Source organism: Eriocheir sinensis, chromosome 3 (assembly GCF_024679095.1).
Source record: "Eriocheir sinensis breed Jianghai 21 chromosome 3, ASM2467909v1, whole genome shotgun sequence".
Classification (NCBI taxonomy): domain Eukaryota; kingdom Metazoa; phylum Arthropoda; class Malacostraca; order Decapoda; family Varunidae; genus Eriocheir; species Eriocheir sinensis.
This window is the reverse complement of record NC_066511.1, coordinates 6,114,212-6,138,211: the sequence shown is the minus strand read 5'-3', so window position 1 is coordinate 6,138,211 and position 24,000 is coordinate 6,114,212. Positions and strand designations below refer to the sequence as shown.

At 41.0% G+C, this 24,000-nt stretch overlaps 2 protein-coding genes across 3 annotated transcripts in view; one reads left to right on the top strand and one right to left on the bottom strand.

The window, feature by feature from the left end:
* LOC127003933 (uncharacterized) overlaps positions 1 to 9,981 on the top strand; it is a 34,594-nt gene extending 24,613 nt beyond the window's left edge. The window contains exon 3 of the mRNA XM_050871035.1: positions 1,668 to 9,981. Coding sequence (XP_050726992.1) covers positions 1,668 to 8,937 — 7,270 coding nt within the window. The 3' untranslated portion in view covers positions 8,938 to 9,981. The remainder of the gene's footprint in view (positions 1 to 1,667) is intronic.
* Positions 9,982 to 11,595: 1,614 nt separating this feature from the next.
* LOC127003915 (neurogenic locus notch homolog protein 3-like) overlaps positions 11,596 to 24,000 on the bottom strand; it is a 60,679-nt gene continuing 48,274 nt past the window's right edge. For both annotated transcript variants that reach the window (XM_050871021.1, XM_050871025.1), the window contains exons 12-17: positions 15,014 to 15,269; positions 14,537 to 14,677; positions 14,371 to 14,452; positions 14,180 to 14,208; positions 13,949 to 14,030; positions 11,596 to 12,336 (exon numbers count right to left, since the gene is read on the bottom strand). In XM_050871021.1, the coding sequence (XP_050726978.1) occupies positions 12,261 to 12,336; positions 13,949 to 14,030; positions 14,180 to 14,208; positions 14,371 to 14,452; positions 14,537 to 14,677; positions 15,014 to 15,269 (666 nt within the window). In that variant the 3' untranslated portion in view covers positions 11,596 to 12,260. The remainder of the gene's footprint in view (positions 12,337 to 13,948; positions 14,031 to 14,179; positions 14,209 to 14,370; positions 14,453 to 14,536; positions 14,678 to 15,013; positions 15,270 to 24,000) is intronic.

Genomic DNA, 24,000 nt, shown 5'->3' with positions numbered 1-24,000 from the left:
AAAAAAACTGACGACACTCGTTTAACTGCTAGAAAATAGTATACATTTACATGTTTTGTGAAGATTACTATGATGTCATCAGAGTTTTGATACAACCATTAGTTATGGAAAAAAACAAACAAACAAACAAAATCTTTCTTTGGAGAAAATATCCTACCAACATATATGTTTTTAACACAAACACAGTAAAGCAAGGGACAGATTCGTGCAAATAGAATTACCATATTATTAGCGTTTTCTTGTGGTGAAATTTAGAAGTTGATGGATGGAGTTATTGTAGATGTTGAGTTACACTGAAGCATATTTTGACTTAACAATCTTAGCTGCATGATTATCTCGGGTAAGCTTATATAAGGGAGGGACTTACGGACTTGGCATCATTGCTTTGGTGATGGTCTCTAGCGTGCAGCAAAATCCCATTTTTATTAATGTAGCCTACTGTCTCTCGCTCTTTTCTACCTCTAAATCAGCACTGATGGTATCTAAATGTAGTTATTCTTACAATCACTCTTCCTTATGGCCATTTATTACCTACAAATAATAGAAATTCATCTCAGGATTAATAATAGCAGGATGAAAAAGAAGGTACTTGTCTTCAGCCATTGTTTACATTATGACTACGTAGCATCATTACACACTTCAACGAAGTCAGGGCTAAAACGTAACAAGGAGTCTTTCAATAGAAGAAGGGCATTGTGTAGATTGTAGACTGGCATTTTGTAGTAGTAGTGTGAGTAGGGGAAAATATTCAGCCTTTACAGCCCTTCCACAAATCAAGCTTGTTGCTTCATTCGCTGGATGTTGTCTGTTTATGTGCAGTTCCGACTTGAATAGTTTGAGACACATTATATAATAAAGATGTCATGTCATCAAATAATTTTTATCAGTATAATCTGGTACCTTACAACTCAGAAAGGGTTTTGGTAGGAATACAAAGCCAATTTTCTGGACATAAGAACAAGTTAAGAATAGTTCAATGACCTTGCAAGATGATCACCCAAGCAATGATGCTAAGTCTGTTAGTACCTCCCAAACAAAAATCCGTGCCAGGTTGTGTGACACTGAATATAGTTACCAAGATAGTTGATCAAAGGTAGAGGTAATGCCAGATTTCTATATTTTTGCATAACACCTGTATTGTAAATATAATAACAATAAAACATCTTCATAAAATATTGTTAGGAGTACACTCATGTCATTATTCAGCAGTGTTGGTAGTTCTTTGGTACATGCACAGATGTAATGAAAGAAGTGTTGGTCACAAGATTGTGTGGCCATGGAATACGGAAAGGTTTAAATCCCATAGCAGCCTGGCAGGCGGTGTGACTGATGGGGAAGTTTGCCTTTGCTTATGGCCTGCTGTCTGAGACATGCCATTGGAGAGGATAGCTGATCATTTCATTTATGTGAGAGGGAGGAAACTTATACTCACACTAAAATTGACACTGATGGAATGAATTTTTAAACATTATTTTTTTATTTAATGCCAGTGACATCATGGGTTGGCTTTTGAGGTATATTTAGTTTCACGCCATACACATCATACATAGTGCTTGTATAGGTGAACATTGTATGATATTAAAATTCTTAATAGTATGGAATTATTCTTAATATGGAATATGACATGTATATGTATTGATACAGTTCTTTTAAATATTTATCTGCAGATCTCCTGTAAGCCGCAGAACTGGACGGTCTCGGAGTGTTTCTGAATCTGGCCATGGCCCAGTTTCTTCGCCAGATGGGTCTTTGAGACTGTCGGCTTTGGCAACACCAGGACGCATATCAAGCAGTTCCCAGCATGACTCTCAGACACGATCTGAACGTCCAAGGAAATCTAGGTATTCAAGTGGAAAAGGTCAGAGCAGTGGCCGTAGTGTTCGAGAGGGAAGATTACCGCATGCAGAAGGTGGACAAGGAAGATTGCACATTTATAAGCCAGGATCTTTAGGGTCAGAGGAAGAAGATGGAATCCCTCCAGAACCTAAAAAATCAAAGGTGAATCCTCTTCCTGACATCATGCATGACTGGGAGATCATTGTAAAGTCCCTGAAGGCCAATGAGCGACGAGAAAAGTTAGAAGTTACAAAAGCTTCTAGTTCAGCCTCAGAAAAAAATTATGGTGTGTCAGACTCTTCTCATTGTGAAAGAAAAGCTTCAGAAGAAAGTATTTCTGTAAATCGAAAATTAGACTTTTTAAATTCAGAGAAAATTCAGGATTCGGGTGAACCAAAATCTGGGAGCAGAAATGCAGAAGCTGATAGTGACAAGGAGAATACTAAGTTAGGTGAAAGTGTAGACACAGAATGTAGAGATGATCAAGCATCTTCTGTTAATAATGAAAGTGGAGAATCATCACACTTTGAAAATGGTGAGCAAAGTATGGAGAGCTCAGGAGCCCGTAATATTGAAGAATCCTCCTTGAGCAACATTGCAAAAGGGCAACTGAAACCTGCTGCAAAGTTATCTGAGAAAGTTGAAAACCAGAGTGATGTTTCTGATGTAAGTAAGACTGAAAAGCCAGAAATTAATTTGTCACATGTGGAAGTTTTAGACAAAAAACATTTAGGAAGTAAAGAGGATGAAGTATCAGAAAAAAATATAACTTCCATTTCTGTTAGAAATGCTCAAGGAAACTGTGAAGAACGTAAAGACGTGGAAACAAAGGATTCCAGTAATGAAGATTGTGGACAAAAGAGTTCTGATGTCAAAAGGAGAGATTTTTCTAGGTATGCCAGTGCAGAGACCTCTGATAAACCCTCGGGTCCTACAGGTAGACAGCACTTCTCTAAAGACTTTAGCCTTCGTAGAACTTCAGTTGAAGAAACAAATACATGTAGTTCAGACACATCTGACATCGCAGAAAGAGAGAGTTTTGTCCAATCATTTAAGAGGAAGTGTGGGCTGTCTATGAAAGGAAAAAGAGATGAATTTTTGTCAAACGAAGAGTTAGCTAGCAGTAATAATCAGGGGCTTACTGTACCTGAGTTTTCAGTATGTACTGGTAAAAAGAGATCTACAATGAAAAAAGAGCCTTCTCACTATGCTGAGTGTATTGAGGATGAAATGTCAAGGGAGATACTGCATTCTGGATATGTTAAAGGTATTCTTGATACTGGACAGAAAAGTGAAAAGAGATCTCATAGAGAAGGAAAATACAAGTCAGATAGTAAAATTAGGGATTGCAAAGTAATTTTGGAAAGAGGCCATGAAGCTGGATGTGAAAGTTTTAGGAAAAGTGAAACCTTGCAAACGAGTAGTGGAAGTGGATTTGAGCAGGCTAACAAACAAGGACCAGAAATGAGTACAACAAAACAGAGACAAAGAACCTCAGAAAGTGTTGTGGAAGGAAGAGCCCAAGGGAAGACCATCATAACAAAGTGTGAATTTGAGGATCTTTTTGGGTCAGTTGAGGAGGAAAAAATTGCTGCTAATGACTTTGAAGGATTTCATAAATCATCATTTGAAAATATTTGGGAGAGTGGGGATGAGGAAGTTGAAGCATTTGAAGGGTTTGCTTCAGATGACACTGCATCAAAAATGGAACACTTTTCAAAACAAAACTACACTTATCGGGGTAAAGACATAGAAAATCTTAGTGAGTTGGGTGATGGAAAAAAAGTAAGGAATGGAAAAGTGAAATATGATGCCAAAAAAGTTTGCCATGAATGCCATCTAATGTTCAAAACAAAGGAAGAAAGATGCCAACATTACCATGTTGGTCATAAGAGGGTGTATGAGTGCATGTTAGATGAAGGAAACTGTGGAAAGAGCATTGGTGCTGTACAATATCACTCTCATTTGTGGGACCGCCATGATTATCTTGTTAAAAGAATGATTGAGGACCTTACTGCTGATGTTGCATTTTGTACATTAGTTGGCTCAACATCAGACACTCTTGGTCCGTGTCGAGTGTGTTTCTGTATGCTTGCACAGCCAGTACGGCAACTCCATGAAGTCCTAGTTCATGGGCTGATGTCCAGTATGCTGACTTTAGGTACAAGCTCCCCACAGGCAAGTGTGTGGTGGACAGGAAGAGGCTTAGCCTGGACCTGCCACCAGTGTTGTGCTTCTAACTCATCTGGTCAGAATCCTAGATATCTCTTGTTGTTATGTGCTCCACATGCCTTTCCCAAAATATTAGCAAACCATTTGGTCAATGTACACCTTATGAGTGATACTTTGTTGCATGGCTGGTGGCTGGTGTTGCGTCTGTTGCTTACCTTGCCACAGGTTCATCGTGTTTCCCTGGCCTCTATTCTAGCTCTAGGCTTGCAAAATGACTTGTCATCAACTTGCTGCCTTATGTGTAAGAGATCTCTTGCATTTGTGGTGAGTCCACAGTTAGAAGAGTCAAGAGGTCTATGTGCATGGTGTTTGGACATGGCAAAGGACAGCCTAGCATGTTGGTTTCTATGTGGGTACCCTTATCCAAGTTCAGAGTCACAGTTGACATCTCATTTATTGTCAACTCATGCAAATCAGCTGTCGGGGGGTTGGTGTGTTCTGTGTGGACAGTGGGTGAAATGCCTTCTTTCTCATGGTTTAGGTCACACCTATGTTGAAAAGACCCTCTCTCAATTTTATTGTACTTTTTGTTCAGAAAATATGGTTGGCCAAAATGTAATATCTTGGGCAGTGCACTCTTGGGCTGCTCATGTCTATCCTTGCCCGTTCCCTACCTGTGTCACCCACCACACAACATCAGATGGAGAGGGGCAACCCAGAGCATATAAGACAGTTTTACCTACTTCCATGCATTTGGCAGCCCATATCAATGCCTACCATCTCTCTACTGAAAAGCACTTGAGACTGGATGAAATTGGCTTGATTCTACAATGGGTGAGAGGAGGCCGGGGAGGAATGCTGATGGCAACAGATGCTCAATTTCTGAATCCAGTTTGGCATGATCACACTGGGGAAATATTTACTTTGGTTCGAAATCCACTGAACTTGCATTTGTCTGTGACAGTGAAAGTTTGGTGCACATGTGCTCTATGTGGGTGCTCAACATTCCTGGTACTTCGTTACAGAGATTGCAGTCCATCTCCTCTGTGTCCGGAGTGCTGTCATGGTCTAAGACGCTGCCAAATTGGACCACCGTGGAAATGCCCTTCAAAGACTTGTCATTTTAGTATTCCTCAAGCTTCTGGTCTGTATGTCCATTTAATGGAATCTCCCAAACATCGGCATACCATTAAGCCTAATCTAAAATATGTGACTCTGCCCAATCGATGCTCCAAATGTGATGCACCTGAAATGTTTCGAGACAGGTTGTCACTGTTCTGTCATCATCTTGTGTCACACACACTCTCCTGTCTCATTTGTCCTTTCCATGCTATCACTGCAACCTCCCTGCAGCACCACCGAAATACTTGCCATGATTTGAGATCCTGGGACACAGTCTGGACAAGCCTTACTAATAAGCACCAGCTCAGAGAAAAGTACAAAGGGTCAAATCTTGATTCTAAAAAACAAGAAAGCTGTTTGATGCTTGTAGGTATGAGCTCAACTGGGGGGGTGTTAGCACAGTGTGATCCATTCATTGATACTGCCCCTTTGATGCAGGCAACACAGGAAAGTGTTGAGGTGGGACAAAGACAGCAGACAGGAAAGATCACCAGCATGGAAGAATACATGGAGAGTGAGGATGAAGGTAATGCTGGGTGGTGTGAGTCCTTATGCAGTGTATCTATGTCTCCCCATAAATTGACTCCACCTACAAGTGACCCTACACTAAGTATTGAAAGAACAAAAATGATCAGAAAAGAGAAATTTGAATCAGAACAATCCACTGGTTCTATTAAAATGCAAAGTCTCTCAGAAAGTATTTCAAAGTCCAGGATAAATGAAATTGGTAGCACAGTCCCCACATCTGTCGAAGCTATTGAAGAAAAAGTTAAAGAGATTGCAGAACCACCAAAAGATTACGTTGAGGAAGATGACAGTGGAAGTGAACCATCTTTACAAATAGACACAGCTGCTGCGTCTCCTAATTCTCCACGTGGATCAGGTCCACCTAGTCCAGGGTCTCCGGTGTTTGGCTCAGGTACTCCTCAGTCACGGACAGCCCCTGCACAAACTCCAACTAGGGTTTCAAACATGAATACCTCTGAGGAAACAGTAGGCTCTGACAAAAGCAAAGTAATTGAAGAATCAAGTATTAAGAAAACTGAAAAAAGTAAATTGAATAAACAAGAGAAATCAGATCAGTCTCAAGCAGAAGGAGGAATGTTAACATTTGGATTAGTTGATGCTTTGAACAATGTTGTTGCACAGACCTTCCGCACCATGACCGAAGTTTTAACTGAACAACTGCAAAAGAATGATGATGGAAAAAGTAAACCTGGTGGACAGAATCCTGCTGAAATGCCTGAACCAGACACTGATTCTTCATTGATGAAGCCAACTTTGAAAGAAAAGGTCAGTAGAAGAGAAACAAAGCCCGTTCCAAAGGGTCTTGGAGAAAATGCAGACATTGATGTAACCTCGATGGGAGAAAATATTCTTCAAGACCTTAATGACAAGTTCACTGGCCAATGTGTTGGATGTGGTGTCAGTGTCATGTTGCCTCGTCTTCTGCTGCATTTAAATGAAGTTCATCCCCAGTGTCTCATTACATGTACTTGTGGAGCTTTTCAGGGAAGTCTCAATGCATTCCTTGTTCACTCATTTCATCTTTCACATTTGCCTAGTGAAGCTCGTCCCTTAATGTTATCAACACCAAATGGGAGCCAGAAGACTATGATAGTTTTAGAGGCAAGGTCATCCTCTTTGATCTATACTTATCCATGTTTCAAGTGTGGCAAGCGCTTCAAGCAGGAAAAATCTAGGCAGCTTCACTATAACCTTTGCAAATTGGAAAAGAAGTTTGAATGCGAGGTTTGTGGTGAAAAGTTTGTGAGAGACCACCATCTTGTGAAGCATAAAGAATGGAAGCATAATCCTCAAACCTGCCCTCATTGTGGTAAAGGCTTCACTTCAGAAGTATCTTTAACTCAACATGTTCTCCACATACACAAAAAGTTGTTAACCCATAAGTGTGAGTGTTGTGCAGACAGGTTCAGCACTCAATCCAGATTGAAAGTCCATTCACGCATTCACACAGGAGAGCGTCCACACAGCTGCCAGCGCTGCAAACAAGCTTTTGTGTCAAAAAACCTATTAGCCAAGCACATGGCCTCAGACCATCCAGGACGGTCATCCAATTACCAGTCAGATTCCAGTGAAGATCTTAGCCATTACAAAAGTCGGAAACGTAGAACATCTTCTGACAAGGGAGAGAAGCAGAAAACTAATCGGGAAAGTGATTCAGATTCAGATGCTTCGGAATTGGATGGTCCAAATACAGAAACAATTAAAGCAACAAATCCAGCTGATGATGACAAAATAGCTGAGGAAGAATTTCAAACAAGACTTGTTATGTTAGCCATGACTGAATCAGATTTGGAAACATCAGATTCTGATTCAGAAGTTTCTACTTCCCAGCATGGGAAACAACTAAGTAAGCAGAAGACTTTATCTGTAATTCCAGAAAGCCCAAGTGAAGAATATCATAGTTCTCTGCTTGACATGTCCAAAAGTCAAGAACAAAAAAAGAGAAAAATAGCAGAATGTTCCAGTAGTGTTGTTGGAGCAATAGGAGGATCAGTCACTGAGAATTCTTCTTCATTGGCTGTGCGAGAGGACATGCTGCAAATAGTAGAACGAGCAGTAGGTCTTCGCTGTGGGCCATGTCACCTGACTTGGACTGACCCAGCAGGGAAGCTGCTCCACATGTATCTAGTTCATCCACAACTTGTCCTAAACCTGGGACTCACAGAGTGTGCTTTTTGTAATTTTTCTTTCTCCACAGCTGATGATATTAATGATCACCATTTGGCCCTCCATCAACGAGCAATGTTGCCAGATGGGACGTTCCGCTGTTTGTGTGGTCTTGTATTCCGTGAAGATGGTGCATACTATTTCCATCTGTACTATGCCCACAAAGCCCAGAGGGCCCTCAATGTAGGTGGAGAGATTGTATGTCGAGTGTGTGATAACCGACCGCGTCTCAACAAGATAGTTGATTTAGTGGTTCACCTGAGTGACACACACACCATGTTTGATCATGTAAGAGTTAATGATGCATACATGTGCAACTTTTGTTATAAGGCATTTGAGTCATGGACTGTTCTAAGTTTACATTTCTTTATGGTACACAAAGCTACTAAGAGTCAGACCCATAGTTATGATTGTCCATATTGTGAAGGAGCCTCACCCTGGCATTCTCTTGAGGCACTGCAATATCATTTGGACAATGTTCATCCCACTCGTCATCGTGTGCATAAAGTGCCAGAGAATTCATGCAGTATTTACATGCCAGCTTTACGGGCTGCAGCTACCTCACCTAGTGCATCAAAGAACAAGAGAAAGAAGTCTGTAAATAGTACAAGTAGTGGTGCAAAATCTCCTCCAAAGAAACGTAAAAGGGCACCAAAGAAAAAAATTTATGAAGGAGCTAGCATGGAAGCAGATGAGACCTTGTACTGCATTTGTCAATGTCCATATGATGAAGTGTCAGATATGATTGGCTGTGATAACCCCTCATGTCGATATCAGTGGTTTCACTTTGAGTGTGTTGGGATAATGGCTGCCCCTGAAGGTAACTGGTACTGCCCAGAATGCACCACTTCCCTCAAGGGTGCAGATAAACAGAAGAAACAACAAAAGCAGCAACCCCATGCTGATCTTTATGAATATTATAGTAATTTTGAGACTGATCCTCAGCCTCAACCTCAATCACAGTCTCCAGCCAAACCACCCAGCCAACGGCAGCGTTCTTCCTCCTCCTCCTCCTCCTCTTCCTCTTCCTCTTCTTCATCAAGTGACTCCTCCTCCTCATCTTCCAGTAGTGACTCAAGTAGTGACAATGAGAATAATGATAACAATGACTGAATCATGTACCAAAATTTAAAATGTATAGCTCAACTTTATAGATTTTCTCATTATCAGTACAATACTTTTGAAAATAGAAGACTTGTCTGAGGTTGTTAATTGCATCTATTCTTATTCATGTATTTTCTTACTCAGATCACCCTCCTTTTAGTGTATATAGTTATTCAATTTTAAGTGATTTTTTTGCCATAATTGTTCTTTGTAGAGTAGTATTTCCATGAGTTACTACTGTGGTGATAGGAGTCTAGACTGAAGTACCGTACCTGAAAAATGAAACTGGTTTAAAGCACTGCTAGGTGGTAGAATAGCATTTATTATCTAAACAAAGATGTGTACTGGTGGCACTAAGTGCCATGTATTTGCCTTGGCAATGAATGAAGCTTTATTAATTCCATTATTATTTGGGATTTGATTAAAAATAAATTATTCCTATGGTTTATAGGAAAATTCAATTAAAATACAATTGGATGTTGTGTTAGTCAGCTTCTTTTCATGTAATATTAAGAATGATTAGGTGCCAAATGCATCAAAATTAAGTTGTTGTTTCATTCAATTTTCATGACACTGAAAAGCTATAATTTGATTGATGTTATTTTATATAACAATTTTGTTGATTTGGAGGTTTTGGATATTTTAAATATTTGCCTTTTTATAACCACGTGTCATGAAACTCAGGAAGCAGTTTTAAGTGTAATTTCTAATTTGTTTTATTCTTTTAGGGCAGTTCTCTGAATATATTAATATTAACTAATGATAGTAATTTTCTGGTTAGTTATTTCATTTTTTCTCATTTTATTATTGGTGTTATGCTAATGGTGATAATGATAATAGTAAAATGAATTGCAATGATATACATAAAAATTAAACATTCTCATAAAGAAAAGTTAATTTTGCTCTTTGTCTTCATATCATTCTATGGCTGATGCACACTGTAAAACAAGTGTAGAAAATTCTGTACCTTTGTATACTTGTTCCTGGATCATATGATTGTAAATAGTCTGGCTTATGTACAAAATGTATTAGTAAATCTGATGTAGCAAAATATTTTGTAGTGTTTTTTGTTACGCCTTCATGGGAAGTAGTTACCTCTAATCGACTCGGTCTAAAATTGATTTACTAAGGCAAACAAAGTATACAAGCAAAATTAACAGATAACATAATTAGTGAGTGAAACAGGGACCAAAAGGAGTTTTCATTCAGAGCTTACATTAAATGTAGCAAGGCCCAACTGTACATTTATAAATACTCCAGCTGTTTGCATGTCTAGGTATAGTGGGGCCATTTGGCATTGTTACTGTTGTTGTTCATGCTGTGATGGCCTAGGAGACCCTACTCACCCTGATGTCTTGCTAGGTTATCACAGGCCATGGTATCTGGCCTGTCTTCCTGAGGAAGGTACAGGTGAAGCGGATGACCGTTGGTTGTTGTGGTGGTGGGACCCCCTTGGCAGCCAGCAGGGTGGGCAGGTTGAAGGTTGGCACATTCTTGTGTTAGGGGATATGAATGCAAAGGTTGGAAACAGGGAGATTGGTGGTGTAGTTGGGAAGTGGGATGTAGATGGAGTGAATGAGAACAAACAATATCTTGTGAATGTTTGTGCAGAGAGGGGTTTGTTCTTGGCAAACACCTTCCAGTACAAGTTAATTCATGGGTATATGTACATGAGCAAAGGGAGACATGAGGAGTGTAATAGATTATATAGCTATAGATATGAGGTTGAGACAGATTGTAATAGAGGCGAAAGTTGTGAGATGAATGTTTAACCCATCTGCTGCGATTGGCACGTATTTGGCTATAGGAGGCAGGCCTAGATAGAGGTGCGGCGGAAGTGAAAGACATTCAAGAGTATATGATTCATATTTACACGTGAACAGTCTTGACATAATATGTGCATACATTACTTAAATGTATGATTTATAAATTTAACTACTGCATAAATATATATATATATATATATATATATATATATATATATATATATATATATATATATATATATATATATATATATATATATATATATATATATATATATATATATATATAAATGTATTTGTATATATATATATATATATATATATATATATATATATATATATATATATATATATATATTTTTTTTTTTACGTCGCGGCCTATAGCGCCGGTAGGCTTTTTCCCGGTGGGGCTTGATGGTCGGCCCAAGGCTTCTTCCCGGTGGGTCCTGATGGTCGGCCCAGCCCGTTCTGGCGCAGGCGAGTGTTTATAGTGGCGCCATCTTGCATTGGCTCATGCTGCCCTTCCGGAGCTCATCTTTAATCCTAGAATCTAGAGTCCGGGTTGATAGGTGGTCTTCTGGACAGCATGTGGGTAGTTTTAAGCCACTCGGCGGCGGCTGAAAAATCCCAGCTTGGTGGCACCGGGCGGGGATTGAACTCGCGTCCTCCTGAACGCGGTGGTGTTACTCTGTCTTCTTCTTCTTCTCTAGATTTACCCCCTAAAAAGGGGGAACGGGCCTTTGTCCGTGGACGGCCCGTCGCAGAGGGGAACCCGCCGCGGGCGTGCGGCGGGTGGGGGAACCCTAATTACTCTGTCGATTCAGCCACCGCCTCCCCAAATATATATATATATATATATATATATATATATATATATATATATATATATATATATATATATATATATATAAACGTTCCGCACTCACATTCTTTTGTTCTGTAATTCACACAAGAAAATAAACTTTTCTGTTAATTTCCACGTATATTTTCTCACTGATCATCCATTCCCCTTTGTTCTATTTTACAACAATAAATATTTCAATTCAATTCAATTCAATTCAATTCAATCTCAATCATCGCCGCCGCCATTACGTAGTGTTACCACAACCTCATCGTCACGTCGCGTTGCCGCGCTCCACGCCTTTTCTAACGGCGACACGGTTTTACTTTTTAAGCATTTCTCTGACGATCCATTTTGATCCTTTTAGATACTGTAATACGACAAGATATGTGCCTCCCGGCGACTGGTATCGAGTCATGCAACCAGGGCACCCTCCTCGTGGCCTTGTCCACCCTGGCTGACCCAGCGGCACAACGGTGCCAGATTGTCGTACTCTTGCTCTTATATCTGCCGATTTCTGACCAAAAAACTGTCTCCTCCACCCCAATAACTGGCTTCATATATAGTTATCATTAAAATGTTTAATTAATGGTGTTTCTTGGCAATAGTTATGGGTCTCAAACCGGTAAATTTGATGCTCTGAGTACGATAATCTGGCAACGGTGCAGTGACAGACGGCAGTCTGCATGGCTTGGTCCCAGTGATCGCCCCGCGCTGCTGCTTCGCTACTTGTAAGACGCGTTTTCAAAGCCTGTGGTCATGGGCACCAGCTCCCGGGTGGCCTTGTGCTTCTTCTTGAGTCTGTCGGTGGATAGAGGAAGGTAAGTGTTAGGTGATGTACCCTCTTTGGCTAAAATTCAGTGTGTGATGCATGCTACATATCACTTCTTATTTATTTGTATTTTTGCTTAAGCTTGTCAGTATTGTTTATCTGGCAATCTGTATCTACGTATCTTTCTAGCTATCCATCTACATCTGTATGCCTATCTGTCTATCTCTATCTTTTCATTTCTTTATCTATCGATGTATTTTATTCATCAAATTTTACCTCACGACAGACGACACTAGCATGATTATGAAGAAAGTTGATGAAGAAATTTATTAATAGTTCTGTTACTTCTATTCCGAACCCTTAAAAAACCTGCCACACTTGTCGCTTGACGGGCGTGGAGCTGTAATTAGCGGGGAACACAAAGCTTATGCGACAGTTAGCCAGCCACAACAATTAGAAAAGTATTAATGACGGTGATGCTGGACTTTCCAATGATTATAATACATTCACACTAGCTGGATCCCTCCCAACAGTGGCTGCATGGATTTCTAGCCGATTAAGTAAGGACGCTGCTTATTGGATGTTGCCTGCTGTCAGGCGGGGCCCCCATCTGAAGCCTCCGACACCCTACACTAGCCTAGGTTCAGAAAATATTCATATTTCTTTACTTAGATCATCTGTTACAAAGCCAAGGTAAATTTTGTTGACATCATTGGACTGAGCAGTAATCATGTTATCCCACTTTTTACAGTTCCTTCCTTGTCTCCTCCTATGTCGAACTTTATCTAAAATCTAAAAGGACCATCGTATTCAAGAGGATTTTATGTACGAGATCATTTTTTTTTATTCTAAATCCGACTCCATGATGGCTGCAAATATTGATAATAAGTAAGAAGAGGTAGAAACACTAAATGTTATTGTTTGCTTTGCTACTCACTGTAATTTTATTTTTACCTTATCTAGTTTCGAAAACGTTTTATAGTTGTACGATTACTGTTTAATCTAATGATGTCATCAAAATATACCTAAATTTTGTAACAGATAAGCCAAGTATAGAAATATGAATATTATTTTCTGAAACTATAGGCTAGTTTGTTGGGCCACGGGAACGTCTGACGCCCCGACCACCAGCGCAAAGCACCGGCGTCCTTACTCGGCGTGGAGTTAGGGATGATTAGACTTTTGTGTAAACAGCTCAGCAGCTGGCTACCCTCCCATAAATTTAGATTTATCTATCTATCTATCTATCAATTTTCTTTTGACTGAAATTGTGTGAGAAGGGCAATATAGTGGATAGGTAGTGTATGCCGTTTCGCTCCTTTGGGCATGAATATCGTGTAGGAGTTATTCACTCGCTGTATTGACATCTGCAGACCACTGCACCATTTAAGTTGCCAAAATCATGTCAGTTGACTGAATGTTAGGTAGAACTCCAGGACTCGAACCCTGGGTTTAATTAATTAAGCCCACATTTCAGGAACCATTGACGGCTAACTGTTAACTAATTTATACCAGATGATGAACAGAAAACTAGCTATTTTATGCAGCGCGTCAAAGACGATAAGCTCTGCTTTAGTACATTAAGAGATTCTTCATATTCCCGGCGGCAGAAGCAGTGCGATACACCGCTGTTATACTCACAAGCAGAGCACGGCAATCAGCGCCAAGAGGGCGACGAAGAACAGCACACCGAAGGCGATGGCCATTTTCTGGATAGCCTCAGCTGGCAGCGGAAAGGAGTAGAGTAAGATTTAGTATGTAAGTAAAAGGCAAAAGAAACCGATTTGTTTTTCAGTCTTCAAAAGGAAGTAAAAGCGAAATAGATAATAAATGTCAAATGTAAAAGGGTCAGGTCGTGTAGACATTACTTACGACTTTGTCCAAGCAAAGATAACTTCGATCTGAAAGGGGGAAAAAATGTTACTAATTTTGAATTTGAAGGACAAGTAAATATAACGTAGCGTGAAAATGCCTTAGCTTCTTTCAAATGTATTTGGACGTAATAGGGACCATATTAGGCGTATGTATGATCAGCCAAAGTATGTATGTGAAGCTTCGTATACCTGCAGGTAAACCCGCCTGGAGTGTTTATACAGTCCTGGTGGTCGTGGCACGGTTGCGCCTCACCCGCACACTCATCCACATCTGAAATGATGGACACATTCTTGTTATATGTTTTTCCTAAAACAGCCGAGTTAGATGTTAAGATTCTGAATCAAGTCCGCGTACCTTGGCAATAGCCCAGGGAGTCGGGAACGTCCACCTTTTGAAAGCCCGGGGCACAGTCACAAACGAAGCGCCCCGTAACATTCGTCTTGACCCTGCACGCCAAATTGTGCTCACTCGGGCAGGGACTGTCGCTACACGGGTCTGAGGAAAAGATCCTTTTTAATTATTTTTAATTTAGCTCCATTTCATTATTTTCAGCTGTGCAACAACCAGTCTCTGTAAAATTCAGCTATCATCGTTGATAATTACTTATACTATTGAATTAGGATTTTTTTCAGTTGCGTTTACCGTTTAACTCATATTCTAAAATGTGACGTGGTGGATCACATTAAAAGATAGTTTTCTTCGTACTAGCGATAATGGTAGGTTAAAACATGCAAAGTGTGTGTGTGTGTGTGTGTGTGTGTGTGTGTGTGTGTGTGTGTGTGTGTATAGCGTTCTCACTTTTTATTTGTCGTTCTTTTCCTCCTCATTTACCTTTGTCTATGAGCTTGATAGAATCCCTTACGAGGTGGAGGCCGCCGGGTAACACACACAAGCCGGAGTGACTCTCCACGACGCGGCACTGGCTCTTGATCACCTCGGTCAGCTCGTTGGTTAAGTTGGCCAAAGAGAACACCAACGCGAATTCGACGCTGATATTGATCGGCTGAGACTCTGTAAGGTTGTGGCTGAAGTCTGCACGCGTGACGGAGACGACCTCGGCGTTGTCCAGGCCGAAGTAATCCTCGAGCTGCAGGAGAGCACAGTCAGGGCACAGTGATGGAGAGGCTGACGACGAATGGGCTGATAGTATACTACTCATTGTATTCATGTGTGTGTGTGTGTGTGTGTGTGTGTGTGTGTGTGTGTGTGTGTGTGTGTTTTCCATCCATCCATCCATCCAGCTACTTATTCTTTTGTCCGCTTATTCCTTAGCTATCTATCTATCTATCTTTCTATCTGTCTATCTATCTCTCCCTGTCTGTCTCTATCTATCCCTATGTATACATCTATCTTTCTACATCTCTTTCAGGCTACCTGCCTATCATATGTACTGGCCTGACTCTTTCCTCTCTTCGTATTTGGCACCTTCAAGAAGCTGGACATGTGATGTGCTTCGAATCATTGCCCAGTCACCACCGATCCTAACATTCAATAGTCAGCGTTCTGCTCTCCGTTACTTCGCTATGTGCCATACCTCGTCCTTCAGAACAACTCGCTGGCTAAACATAGTTAAGTGGCAGTTTATGCAGCTCTCGTGTACCAAAAGTTTAGGCTATTTTCATTTTCGTTTGTTTCTGGAGGAAGTATTATGCATGGTGTGCGCTCTGTATCGTAATACCGAGTGATGTAATTGGTCACTCCGGCAATGTGTTGATGGTGTTGTGCTTATCATCAAGTGGGAAATACATGTGTAATATTATATGTTGCTCGTAAAGTCTTGGAAAAGAAAGTTGAGGTTTGTGATCTTAATTTTGATTGATTTCGTTATTAATAGTCGCTGAAACGTTGGAATGTGAGAAACGAAAGTGCTTTGAATTCACTCCTTATTCAAATGCGCATTTATTCGTTCAGATTTGGCCAGTGTCTTTTTGATTTCACGAACATCCTAACTGATATGGTAGGTGGTTCAGTGGAAGGCGCTCAAAGTCAGGTCTGTGGGCTGTCAAGGGAATGAGCCATGAAACCACTATAATATCGCTCTCTCTTCAGTTTCCTCTAACAGGATGACTTTGCTATATTTCCCCTTAAGTTACATTACATACTTATATTTTTTTCTTTACTAAATTAGAAGCTACTTCCTCCTTTCCTTTCAATATTAGTGGTGATTATAACTAATGTGTGTGTGTGTGTGTGTGTGTGTGTGTGTGTGTGTGTGTGTGCAACATATCATTGCCATGTTGCTGTACAGACAAGAAAATGGTTCCCTTTCCTCCCCTGCGTGCAGTTTGTGGAGGGGAGCAAAACTGCCACCACACCACATTGGACATTTGTCACTCCATTCTCCCCTCGATGTCAAGTGACATCCCGTTTATCCATTCATCACTGTTTTGGTCTGTTTTTCACTATTATAACGTTAAAGATTACAAGACAATTTATCGAGACCTGGGTATACCTACAGAATGCCTTACTTTTATAAACAGGAGATTGTATTGCATTATTCTGGTCTTTAGGTTAGTTTGATACTTGTATTAAATGAACGTCCAATAGCTTTTAGTGGGTACTGTGTCACTAGCGGCGGGTTAAAAGGCAGCTACTTGTAGTAGTTGAGATTATATACCTAGTTTTCATATCAGGGACGGCGATGACGTCACTCACTGAGCCAGCCACTCCTTGGTCTGTGCTTACGTGTATACTGTCATCGTGAGGAATAATATTTCGGCACTTTGATATCTTTTCTGTAGCACAGATTTATCCTTTTTTTTTTTTTTAACATTATAGCCTCGTTAAAATGCATTCGGTCCAAAATTTTGGCTGGTTATTCATGATTAAGTTCATCATAGTTTTATTTTCGAGTAATTGAGCATGTTGCCAAAACATTTTTTTTTTATGAAAAATTTGAGCACTTAAGTATTTTATACGCAACTTAGAGAATGCAATAATTATTTGACATGTTTCCTAATATTTAGTCTGTGATATAACAATGGCTAACGGTGTTATAGACTTGGCCTAATTTCCTATATTTCATATATTGGTAATTTCCTATATAATATTGGGTGTGGCGTCGAATTCCGTCCTTCTGTCGGGAAATGTCCGAAATTGAACTGTGCATGCACGGGCTTTGCTATTTAGTCCATTTCTTTCACTGCACTGTCTTTTAATAGCTTATACTAAGCTTACCTTTGATCTTATGATTGTCTTTCTGTCACTTCAAAGTTTTCTTCTGATTGAAGGTCAGGTTTATGGGATACTCTCCATTCAATAGAAGCTGCGCTACAGGGACCATGTCGGCCTTGAATTTGGCAATTTTTTCATGAAAACTAGCATACCCTGAATGGATGACCCGCAGACTCAAGCATGAGATTGGCTTGAAGAGAGGAATTTATAGGAAAATAAAGAACGGAGAAACCCACCTCAGGGGTAGGTATGTTGAACTACCCAGGTCGGTGAAGAGGAACACCCGCCTAGCAAAGAGAAATTATGAGATTAGGGTAGCCAACGAGGCCAAGAGCGATCCCAAGGGCTTCTTCAAATTGTACAGAGCGAAAACAAGGGAGAGAATTGGACCGTTGAAAACAAACAAGGGAGCTCGTTGAGAATGGAGAAGATGCGAGTAAAATGTTGAATGACTATATCGTCTCAGTTTTCACGCAGGAAAATCTAACAACCATTCCGGAGAGAGTTCAGGTATATGAGGGCGAAGAGAACGACAAGTTGAGGGATGTGATCATCACTAGGAAAGTAGTCCAGGATGAGATTGGTAGGTTGAAGAAAAACAAGTCGCCGGGCTCAGACGAAGTATTCCCACGGGTTCTGAAAGAATGCAAGGAGTTCCTCAGTGGCCTACTTACCGATATCTTTAAGATGTCGCTTAATTCTGGGTATGTACCCAATCAGTGGAAAGTAGCTAATGTGACGCCGATTTAAAAAAAAAGGGAGACAAGTCAGCCACATCAAATTATCGCCCAATTAGCTTAACATCAGTTGTAGGAAAGATGTTGGAGTCAATTATAGCCGGCAGCATCCGGGACCATCTAGAGAAGCATAATTTAATTCATGATTCACTGCATGGTTCACGAAGGGTAGGTCTTGCCTTACTAACCTGTTGTCCTTCTACACTAAAGTAATCGAGGCGGTTGACCGAGATGAAAACTATGACATAGTATATCTAGATTTCAGTAAAGCGTTCGACAAAGTCCCTCATCACCAGCTATTACTGAAATTACAGGCTCACGGCGTAGATGGGAAAGTTTTGAACTGGATCAAGGCGTGGCTTAGTGGTAGGAAGCAGAGAGTGCAAATCAATGGTAAAAAATCTGAATGGGGCAGTGTAACGAGTGGAGTCCCACAGGGGTCAGTGCTGGGTCCGCTGCTTTTTATTATTTACATCAGTGACTTGGACACAGGAATTAGTAGTGATGTCAGTAAGTTCGCAGATGATACCAAGATCGGTAGAATAATCCAATCAGACAGGGACGCTAGCGTTCTCCAGGATGAGCTTGACAGACTATATGAATGGGCAGGGAAGTGGCAGATGGAATTCAATGTCGGGAAGTGTAGCATTTTGAGTGTAGGTAGGAGTAACCCCTCACACAATTACTCCTTAAATGACACTCCTCTAAGCAGGTCTGGGTGTGAGAGAGACTTAGGAGTCCTAGTGAGCGATGACCTCCGTCCTAGGGCCCAATGCATTCAGGCTAAAAATCGAGCGAACAGAGTACTGGGTTTCATCTCTAGGAGCGTAAGCAATAGGTGCGCTGAAGTCATCCTCAAACTTTACTTTACTTTAGACCTCATCTCGATTATGCAGTTCAGTTCTGGTCCCCTTACTATAGAATGGATATCAAGATGTTAGAATCTGTACAGAGGAGGATGACAAACATGATACAGGGGGTGAGAAACTTGCCTTATGAAGATAGACTGAAGCATTTAAATCTACACTCGCTAGAAAGGCGAAGGTTGCGAGGGAACTTGATAGAAGTCTATAAATGGATGAAGGGCTTTAATAAAGGGGATGTCAACAAGATTTTGGTAGTAAAAGAGCCAGGTAGGACACGTAGCAATGGTTTAAATTAGACAAATTCAGATTCAGCTAAGACATAGGCAAGAATTGGTTCACCAGTAGAGTGGTAGATGAATGGAACAGGCTTGGCAGCCATGTTGTGGGTGCGAATACCATAGCTACATTCAAGAAGAGGTTAGATAAAGTCATGGATAGTGTGGTAAGGTGGGGTTAGGATTACAGGAGCTGCCTTGTATAGGCCAACCGGTCTCTTGCAGACTCCTTACGTTCTTATGTTCTTAAATCAAAGATAAGCTTTCTATAAGCTATTGAACGAAATGGACAAAATAGCAAAGCCCTCGCATGCGCAGTTCAATTTCGGACATTTCCCGACAGACGATCAGAATTCGACGCCACAACGGTGTTATGGATTCCCTCAGCACGAGTATATGGCGTTGTCGATAATTAGGTTCTTAGAAGAACAAAGATCCGAATCTTCATGTCGCTTGTGCTCCCTGTCTTACTCTATGTCTGTGAGACATGGACACTAAATAGTGACTTGAAGAGGTGGATTGAGCCTTTGGTAATAAGAGTCTATGCAGAATCATGGGGTTTCACTGGAATGACTTTGTGTCAAATCATCGACAACTCCGTTAGACAGATTTGATAAATATTGCCCGCATAGTCCGTCAACACCAACTCCGGCCATGTGGCACGTTACCCGTATCTTAGCGCTTAGCGTACCGGTGGAGCGCCGACGTGAGTTTCGACAGGGGATGCTTGCAGCCTATGTCGATCTCAAGAAGGCGTTTTATTCAGTGCATCGCGAGGCACTCCGGGATTTTCTGCGACTCCGTGGGATTCCTGCAAGGGCTATTGGTTTGCTGACTGGCCTGTATTCTGGGACTAGGAGTGCTGTGAAGTGTGTGTGTGTGTGGGGGGGGGGGGGCAGTTTTATCCAGCTTCTGTCCCGTGAATGCGGGAGTGATTCATGGCTGTGTCCTGCCCCATCGCTTTTCAACACTTGTGTGGACTGGGTACTAGGCAGAGTTGTGGACCGGAGTCATTGTGGAGCATCCTTTGGCAATACCAGGGTCACAGACCTTGTTTTTGTCGATGATACAGTAATCCTTGAGGAGTCGCAATAGGTTTTGGTATTTGGTAATGGCTCTCCAGGCCCTACACGAGGAGGCAAAGCCTTTGGGACTTCAGGTCTCCTGGGCTAAGACCAAGGTACAAGTGTTTTGAGGCTTGCTAGATGAAACAATACAAGCTGTTCATGCATGTGGCGAGGACATTGAGATCTCGGAAAATTTCACATACCTCGGTAGCGTAATTCAGAACAATGGTGGGTCTCGCCAGTGAGTCTTACGGCGGATTGACCTAACCCACGGTGTTATGGACTCGCTCAGCATGAGTATATGGCGTTGTTGATAACTGTGTAGGAGGACAAAAATCCGGATCTTCAAGTCGCTTGTGCTCCGTGTCTTACTCTAAGTCTGTGAGACATGGACACTAAATAGTGACTTGGAGAGAGAGAGGCGGACTGATGCCTTTGGTAATAAGTGTTTATGCAGCATCATGGTATATCGCTGGAATGACTTTGTGCCAAATCGGCGACTACTCCGTGAGACTGATTCGACATATATTACCTGCATTGTCCATCAGCGCCAACTTCGGCTAAACGGGCATGTGGCACGTTACCCAAAAGCCGACCGACCCTGCTCATCGGGTTGTCTCTGTAAAGAGACAATCCTAAGTGGAGAAGCCCAAGGGGACGCCCACAGAGTTTGTGGCTTGAGCAAGTCGATAGATCCTGCCATGAGGTATTTAGGATGGGAAGGTGACCTGCATGGAGACTTGCCCGGAGGGATCCCCAGACTTGGCGTCGTAGGGTGAGCGGAGCGACGCTCCCCCTGCGTATGCCCCCATTGATTGATTGATTAGTATTATCATTATTAACTATGAACTTTACATTTCTGCCCGGAATCGTGCCAAATCTATTCTCCGACAAACCAAAAGCTCTTTAATTAATAGAAAATGCCAAAACCTTGCTTTCTCTAACTCTTCCCGTGACTTCTGGCATCTAGCCAAAAACATCTCCTCCAACTTCACTTCTTCATCTTTCCCTCCACTCCTCAGTCCTGACGGCAACACTGCCGTCTCATCTATCTCTAAGGCTGAACTCTTCGCTCAAACTTTTTCTAAAAACTCCACTCTGGACGATTCTGGGCATATTCCTCTTACTCATCCCCCCCTCTAACTCTTTTATGCCTGTTATAAAGATTCTTCAAAATGATGTTTTCTATGCCCTTTCTGGCCTCAATCCTCAGAAGGCTTATGGACCTGATGGAGTGCCTCCTATTGTCCTTAAAAACTGTGCCTCCGTGCTGTCACCCTGCCTGGTCAAACTCTTTCGCCTCTGCCTGTCAACATCTACCTTTCCTTCCTGCTGGAAGTATGCCTTCATACAGCCTGTACCTAAGAAGGGTGACCGTTCCAATCCCTCAAACTACCGTCCTATAGCTTTGCTTTCTTGTCTATCTAAAGCTTTTGAATCAATCCTTAACCGGAAGATTCAAAAGCACCTTTCCACTTCTGACCTTCTATCTGATCGCCAGTATGGGTTCCGCAAGGGGCGTTCTACTGGTGATCTCCTTGCCATCCTAACTGACTCTTGGTCATCCTCTCTTAGCCGTTTCGGTGAAACCTTTGCTGTTACGCTGGACATATCAAAAGCTTTTGATAGGGTCTGGCACAAATCTATGCTTTCCAAACTACCCTCCTACGGTTTCTATCCTTCTCTCTGTACCTTTATCTCCAGTATCCTTTCTGACCGTTCTATTTCTGCTGTGGTAGACGGTCACTGTTCTTCCCCCAAACCTATTAATAGTGGTGTCCCACAGGGTTCTGTCCTATCTCCCACTCTCTTTCTGTTGTTCATTGATGATCTTCTTTCCAAAACGAACTATCCTATCCATTCTTACGCCGATGACTCCACTCTGCATTACTCAACTTCTTTTAATAGAAGACCCACCCTACAGGAACTTAACGATTCAAGGCTGGAGGCAACAGAACGCTTAGCCTCAGACTTTACTATTATTTCCGATTGGGGGAAGAGGAACCTGGTGTCTTTCAACGCCTCAAAAACACAGTTTCTCCACCTATCCACTCGACACAATCTTCCAAACAACTATCCCCTATTTTTTGACAACACTCAGCTATCACCTTCTTCAACACTAAACATCCTCGGTCTATCCTTAACTCAAAATCTCAACCGGAAACTTCATATCTCATCTCTTACTAAATCAGCTTCCTCGAGGCTGGGCGTTCTGTACCGTTTCCGCCAGTTCTTCTCCCCCACACAGTTGCTATCCATTTACAGGGGCCTTGTCCGCCCTCGTATGGAGTATGCATCTCATGTGTGTGGGGGCTCCACTCACACAGCTCTTCTGGACAGAGTGGAGGCTAAGGCTCTTCGTCTCATCAGCTCTCCTCCTCATACTGATAGTCTTCTACCTCTTAAATTCCGCCGCAATGTTGCCTCTCTTTCTATCTTCTATCGATATTTCCACGCTGACTGCTCTTCTGAACTTGCTAACTGCATGCCTCCCCCCTCCCGCCCCCCTCTGCACTCGACTTTCTACTCATGCTCATCCCTATACTGTCCAAACCCCTTATGCAAGAGTTAACCATCATCTTCACTCTTTCATCCCTCACGCTGGTAAACTCTGGAACAATCTTCCTTCATCTGTATTTCCTCCTGCCTCCGACTTGAACTCTTTCAAGAGGAGGGTATCAGGACATCTCTCCTTTCGTATTTGACCTTGCTTTCGGCCACCTCTTTTGTTTCTTTTTTAGGAGCAGCGAGTAGCGGGCTTTTTTTTTATTTTTTATTTTTTTTTGTGCCCTTGAGCTGCCTCCTTTGTTGTAAAAAAAAAAAAAAAAAATCGTATCATTATTATTATTATTATTATTATTATTATTATTATTATTATTATTATTATTATCATTATTATCATTGTTATTATTATTATTATTATTATTATTATTATTATTATTATTATTATTATTATTATTATTATTATTATTATTATTATTACTATTATTATTATTACTATTATTATTATTAACATTAATATTAATATTTTTATTATTATCCTTATTATTATTATTAGGAGTATTAGTATTAGTATTATCATGATTATTATTAGTAGTAGTATTGTTATTATTATTATTATTATTATTATTATTATTATTATTAGTATTATAATAATAATAATAATAATAATAATAATAATATAATTATTATTATTATTATTATAATTATTATTATTATTATTATTAATTATTGTTATCACTATTAGTAGTGGTAGTAGTAGTAGTAGTAATAATGTTATTATCATTATTACTATTACTGATACAATAAAAACGGAAGTGCAGTGGATGACAAGTACAACAATAACATAAGGTTTAGGTAATAAGTAACGAAAAGATAAAATATACGGTAGCACTGACGGTAGCAATTGTGCCAAAAGAGGTTTCCCTCAACTCGGAGGTCGCCTCGTCTGCAGCTTCATTTTTTCTAGCAAGCCCAGGATCAAAGTCGTGTTACAGAGAGTGTCACAGAGAGTGTCAGTGGTAGTACTGAGCGCGAGCGCGCACCTTCGTCCTTCTGCTCTCCATCTTGCTGGCGTAAGTGCACTGCACTGCGTCTCTGTGGCCCTTCACATGAAGGGTTCGCTTAATTCACACGATTTCGACCCCATAGCTCAGCCGCAGATCCTCGAGGAAGCGGTCCTCGGGCCCTGCAATGCGA